Source organism: Apaloderma vittatum, unplaced genomic scaffold (genome assembly GCF_000703405.1).
Source record: "Apaloderma vittatum isolate BGI_N311 unplaced genomic scaffold, ASM70340v1 scaffold14803, whole genome shotgun sequence".
In the NCBI taxonomy this organism is placed as follows: Eukaryota; Metazoa; Chordata; class Aves; order Trogoniformes; family Trogonidae; genus Apaloderma; species Apaloderma vittatum.
Window position 1 is genome coordinate 1 of NW_009706527.1, and position 6,684 is coordinate 6,684.

Genomic DNA, 6,684 nt, shown 5'->3' on the forward strand with positions numbered 1-6,684 from the left:
GCCTCAGGCGGCGGCTCGGTCGTGTTCTTCAGGCTCTAGCCTGGTTGTGTGAAGGGCTGTGGGGGCTTACCCCGGGATCTCCTGTTCTCCGTCCCTAGCTTACATTTTTTTTTTTTTCGTTTTCAGATTTAGTTGTGCGGTTTGGTTACAACTTCAAAGAAGTAATAATTTGGGCCCTTAATCTGCAAGAGCATTGTGTGTTGCTTGCGTACCAGTGGATCTTCTAACTCTGGTCCAGCTCCTTGCGCGTTTTAGGCTTGTGTCTGAAGTGGTGCGTGGCACTGGGTATGCAGACAGTTACGATAAACTGCCATAAAATCACATTAAATTAGAGTGTGTTTACGACGTGAATTAGTTTACTTTGCTTATCTAACTTCCATACAGCAAATCTGGAGTAATCAATACATTGTTGCCTGTTAAGATACGGCAAAGAAATGAAAAGGAGCCTTGTTGACAGTTCCAGTCGCAGCACAGCAGGTACCATCCGTTCTTCTGTGCTTCCCCCCTCTTACCTCATCGTGCTTCATGCACCGTGCGTACAGGATGCCGAGAATTTCTGTCCTAGATCCCCATTTCCTGAGGGAGCTTTGATGGGTCTTCTGTGCTGTTGCAGCACAGGGCAAGATTTTGAACGGGGGCACTAAAAGAAACTGTTCAATTTGCAGGGGCAGGGGGCTGGCAATATAAATCCCGTGAGGGAATGGCTGGGCTGTTGTGCGTTTATGAAATGTAATTCCTATGGGTGCTGTAAAATAATTGATAAGTAATTTACATACTTTAAAGTGTAGATTGTGTATTCTTTTGCTATTGGTATAGAATTATTGTTAGAATTTTAATTTTAGGTTGTCTGCCTGTACCTCTCTTCAATCAAAAAAAAAGAACTAGACAGCCCCTCACTTCAAATCCAATTAAAAATGAGCCAGGTTCCACTTCTGGGACTTGTATTTACGACTTTTCTCCCACGTCATTCGGTAAATAAAATAGATTTTATTTTTTTACTGGCTGTAAATCAAAATAAACCTTAACTTTGTAATTGTATTTTATTAAATCAGACATTGTCTTTATCAAGAACTATATGTATCCTTTATTTCTGAAAAGTTCATTATGTAAAAAAAGTCCTCTAGGAAATTTCTTTCTCCTCAATACAATTGTGCTTTTTATACTTTGTGCCTAGAGGGAGTTTGACTCTTTGTGTGTTACAGAATGAAGTAGCACTGGCATTTAAATAGAGTCTCCTGAAACTCTGACCTTTTGTTTTCAGTTGGTTTCAATCAACATTCAAGTCCTGTGGTACAAGAAGAAGCCTTTATAAGATGTTTTTCTTGTAATTCAGAAGAGAAGTCCAGTTCTTCAAATTCAGCTTGGAAAGAATGATCTATAATTATTCCTTTAGTACTTTTTAAATGTTTTACTTTTAATAAAGTAAAAGTCTCTGTGCTAATAAGTCTGATGTCTGTAACTTAATCGTTGTCTAGAGAAGCAACCTACTTCTTAGAAGTTGCCTTATAATTACAGATATCAAAGGATCACATTCCCTTTTTTTTCCTTCTTAACATGTGAGACTATTTGAGGAACATTAAGCAGACAAAGAGTAGGAGCCCTAAGGAGACCTATTATTTTCAGTTTGTATCCACGTTCCATCCTTTGTCTTTTTTAGGCTGGGAAACTGCAAACCCAGAAGTGGCTGAAGTAGCAAACAACGTGTATGTAAATGCAGATTATTTGTTGCTTATTGTTTGTTTTTATTTCGGTACTAATTGTTTCATGAACTATGATCCCTATGTCTTACAATAAAGCTGCTACTATGCCACTGATACTTCAAATTTATCTTTGAAAGCCGAACAGAACATCAGATGCCTCCTTCCGCAATGAAACCACCAAATGCATCGAAGTCTAATTTAGCAAATTCTGGAAAAAACTTGTATGCCTGCAGGTTGGTGAAGTCTTTAATTTTTATTATTCTTCCTTAACCAAAATTATTCTCATTTGAAAATATGTCTTATTTTATTCCATGTTCTTGTAGTATTCAGAGAGACCCTTTTAATTCTCAGATCGTCATTGTAATTCTCAATAATTCCATTGTGCTTATGAGCTAAAACCTACCAAAAGGAAGTATCTTTCCAGTGTACTTTATAAGGCCTATTAATTAGACCTAATATGTAGCCTTATTATCAAGCCGTCAGTCTCGCCATAAAAGTTGATAGAATTGTGCTGGTCTTAGATGTAATTTTTGAAATTCCCCTTCTCCTAAAGTTTTGCCCACTTTCAAATCAAATACATCGAGAGACTTAAACAAGTTTCTATCAGTGTACATCAGGGCAGTTTGATGTCAAAACATTTAATCAAAACTGAATATAATTGTGAACTGTGTGCTTTTACAAACCAAGGAAACGCTTGCAGGTTCAGGTGCTTAGAGCCAGCAGGAAATATTCCAGCAACGTTATAATTTTCCTTTTACTCATTTCCCTTCTTCCTGTTTCTTTCTAAGGGCAAAAAGAGAGTAAATGTTTCAAACAAGTGGACGTTTCAAACTGGGCTGCAGCTGTACTATGGGGAGGAGAGGAGGGGCCAGGTGACCCAAATGGACTAATCACACTGTTCCTTCCCATGGTGCTCGGGATAGAAGGGTCCGTAAGAAGAGCCCTGGGGCCTGTGGTGCCTGGTGGGGTGAAAGGGTTCTTGTTAGTTGTTTGGCATCTCTCCCTGTAATGCTGATGTTCCTGCGCTGTCTGTTGAGACAGGTCTTCTCCCTGCCTCCCTGGGTGAGAGCAGCAAAGCTGCTTTTCTAATTTTTTGGGGGGGTTTTATGGTTTTGGTTTGGTTTTTTTTGACTATCATTGGTACTCTGGGCTTGGATGCTTCTGTCATCTCCCGAGTCCAGTCTGGAACTTTATTCCACTTGAGACCTAATCATCCTCTGGATGGTGCAGGTTCTGTATTAGCATATTCTCTTCTGTTTTTGAATACATTTACATGCTTGTATAATATCTGTATATAGTTCAACAACTTCGTTGTTATTCTATGTGTTATTTTCTTTTTCATTATACTGGTTCAATTTTTTTTCAACCTCAAAGTCTCCCTCCTTGGTTTCCCTGTTATCCTCCCCTGGAAGGGTGCTGGGGCATCACAGAGAGTGTCCATGAAAGTTTAGTGGCTGGCCCAGCCCTAATCTTTGCCATAAGGTTAGCACTAGAGTTTGTTGTAAAATTACTTCTTTGGTGATGTTGGTAGATGAAGTTGGAAGTATCACTGTCAAAAAACACCTTTGCTTATTTTATTTTAGAGTTGTGTAAAAGATGTGAATCTTAGGTCAGGAAGGATCCCTTACACAGGGCAGAACAATAATTGAGCAATCTTTTAAGGCTCATTGAATTCAGCTGAATTTAAGCCACAGGTATGATTACTGCCCTGTAAGTGGATAAATTTAAGTGTATACCTCAGTGCTTTGAGTCTTAGTATTTAACAAGCATTTTTAAAGCTAAAATAACAATACATAAATTACTTTTATATATGTTAGTTATATAGCTGGGTATTCATAATAGGTATTGGGATACTGAACTATGTCTAATGTTGTACTGCAGGGCAGAAGAGAAGGCTCCCAGTACTAAACTTTGGAACAGAAATGAGTATGCTTCTTTAAGTAACACACCAAATGCAAGATCTGATAGTGGAATTATGCACAAGTTTGAGAACCTTTCAAATAATTTGCGAACTGTACAGCAGCAAAAACGCCCTGGTAACTGTAATTCGCCTCAGCTTATGAAAACAACAGAAACCAGCCAAACGTATGCATCATCTAAAGGACAATGGCCAGTGAAAACTAATGCTGTTTCAAGAACTCTGCAGGATCGTAGTCTGGCATATAAATTTAACCATGATATTCAGCAAAATAAAATGAATGAGAAAGAATTTGGTTGTGTTGCAGAAGATAAAAGTCAGGTAAACTTATGGCGGGAGTTAATAGAAAGATATAAAGAAAACAGTAAAGAAAGAAAATTGAGGAAAAATTAGGCTTTCCTCAGTCCTAGCTGCCTTAGTAAACCCTTAAGTTTCTGAAAATTTAGAATTGATGTTTTCATACTATAATAAACTACAATCATTAGCATGATCATAGTTCTTCTAATTTTAATGTAAATATTGGATATTAAACATAATGCATAATTGTGTATGGGCCTGTTAAGATTGTGTTTGTGTCTCTAACCTGTCTTCATCTCCCTCTGAAAGGAATTTTCATCATCTCAATTAAAAATTAAAGAAAAAAAGAATTCTTTGCGCATCATATCTGCAGTCATTGAAAGTATGAGGCACTGGTGTCAATATGCTTATAAAATTGCACTATTATTTGAAGTTTTAGGTAAGCACGGTAGATTGTGATATAACTGATAGTAACACTAGGACAACAGCCAAAAGAAAATGTTATTAGCTGTAGGACAGTAGCGAAACCACAAAATACTGGCATCAGCACCATCTGATTTTCTGTTGGGGCATATATTCAGGTATCAAATGTGACTAAAATAGGTACAAAATTAATAATACAGTCATTCTCCAACATTTAAGCTCTTTCTATCCTGTTTCTTTTATTTCCTTGATTTTAGAATGTGTTACAATAAGTTTTACTAATTAATAGGAACCTTCTGTAGAGAGGTGTAGCTTTGCAGTAATTTTTAATACAATTAATAATAAATTCAAGTCTGGTGTACTTCTAAGCATAGATGACCTTTAACGTGTTTCACTTTGTGTTTCCGTTGAAGTTATCTGAGAAATTAACATGACAAAAGCCTGAAATGACTAAACTTTAAATCAAGGTGAAGAAGAATATACAATGTTATGGAGTCTCAGAAAACTGTTATTTTGACAAGGTTGCAAATATTTAACGTTGATTTGCATATGGGGATCAATAAAACTTAGGGATTTGTGTTGTCCTCTGCTTAACAAAGGAATAACCTGTTTACAGAGGCAGTTATGAAAACCACAGTTGGTCCCTCACTTCAGAGAGATGTCATAGACAAGTGTACAATTCACCGACTCTGTAAAGCCCGTAATTTGTATTGGAACTGTCAGCACAGGTTCGCGCAGAACGCTGATGCTGACTTACCAGAGTGCTTGTGTGTGGTAAATGTTGTTGTGCTACCTTTGCATCTCATACTTGGTGCTGCTCTGATGTTTACGCTGTGATTTACTTTTACCCAATGGTATAGGCACACTTGATTCTGCGGTCACACCTGGAGCGTATGGCGCAAAGAATTTTCTTCTGAGAGACGGAAAGGAGAGCCTGCCTTGTGTATTTTATGAAATCGTAAGTATTCTGTGTCCGTACGTAACACAAACATCACTAGCGATAATCCCTTTTATGAAGCTAATAATGCGTTGTTCTGATAAAGCACTAAATTCCCGTGTAAAAGGAAAGCTGGATGCTGATACCGTATTGCTTCCACACTGGTCTAGAGCTGCTCACTATTTACACAGCCACAGGCTTGTTTCAGCAAAAAAAGGTGGGACTTTGAGTTCAGCTTCCACTAGTTGATAATAGCAAAAAAGCTGATGTAATTCCTTGCGTGTTTGATGTAGTCTTCAGAAATCCATCAATATCTAACAACTGGATATTTTGAAAGCTTTTATTTTAGAAAGGTAATATAATTTTTTTTGTTTATTGCTTTTGATGAAGGACCGGGAGCTTCCAAGACTAATTAGAGGTCGTGTGCACAGGTGTATGGGAAACTATGATGCAAAAAGGAACATTTTCAAGTGCGTCTCTGTCAGACCAGCCACTATTCAAGAGCAAAACACTTTCCAAGAATTTGTTAAAATTGCAGATGCTGAGATGACAGCATATGTCAAAACAATGAATGAACTTTAAAAGTTGAAATGATTGTCCAAAACTGATTTTCACTCATCATTACCCATAGACGCTGGACATCCTAAAGCATTTGGCAAAACTAATGCTGAAAGTCTGATCAAATATTTGAGAATACTCCTATGCTGTGTTATTCAACAAATGGGTTTGTTTCTGCTATTACTTTTCATAGCTTATCTTTCCTAGTTATATATGCAACAGGGCTTTGTTACAGAGTAGATAAGATTTTACTGGAGAGATTCTTACTTAATGTTGCCGTTGTTTTCAATTATCTGCAATTTTCAAAATTCCCTTCAATACATGTTTCAAAATGTTGACTATACACTTTTGAGGAGTATTTGGTCGAAGTTGAATAGCGAACAAACATTAACAAAGTTCTCTTTGTCTCTGCATATTTCATTAAACCTGCTCCTTGGCAGAAAATAAGAATGTAGTCTTTATTCCACTTCAGTTCCAACTGACAGGCTCCCTTTTCTTTGCTGGATTACAACATGTGTAAAAACTTTTCTAGAAATGAACATAAGAGATACTACACAAAGATTTCACAGGATGCAGCTGTATATATTGAGTATTCATATGGTTCTGGTTGCTATGTTATCTGATTAATGTTTTGTAAAAAAAGTAAATAATCAGTGTAACACCTGTAAAAAATAGCAACAGACCCTGAAGCTCTGTAGGAAGACTGCTCAAGGACACAGAGGAAGTTGAAGAGGAATAATTATTTGAACACAGACTTCCTTGCCTTGGCCACGCAAACATCTTTTATGATTGATGGACCATGTACATGTTTATGTGTCTTTGCCTTCAAATGCTGACTTTCATAGATTATT

At 37.1% G+C, this 6,684-nt stretch overlaps 1 protein-coding gene across 1 annotated transcript; it reads left to right on the plus strand.

Annotated features, from left to right (window-relative positions):
• The first annotated feature begins 1,853 nt into the window (after positions 1-1,853).
• On the plus strand, positions 1,854-5,857 carry SPATA22 (spermatogenesis associated 22). The gene is made up of 5 exons (XM_009865837.1): positions 1,854-1,933; positions 3,582-3,939; positions 4,225-4,354; positions 5,199-5,296; positions 5,666-5,857. The coding sequence occupies exons 1-5, from the start codon at positions 1,854-1,856 to the stop codon at positions 5,855-5,857; spliced, it is 858 nt and encodes a 285-aa protein (XP_009864139.1).
• Positions 5,858-6,684: the final 827 nt, after the last annotated feature.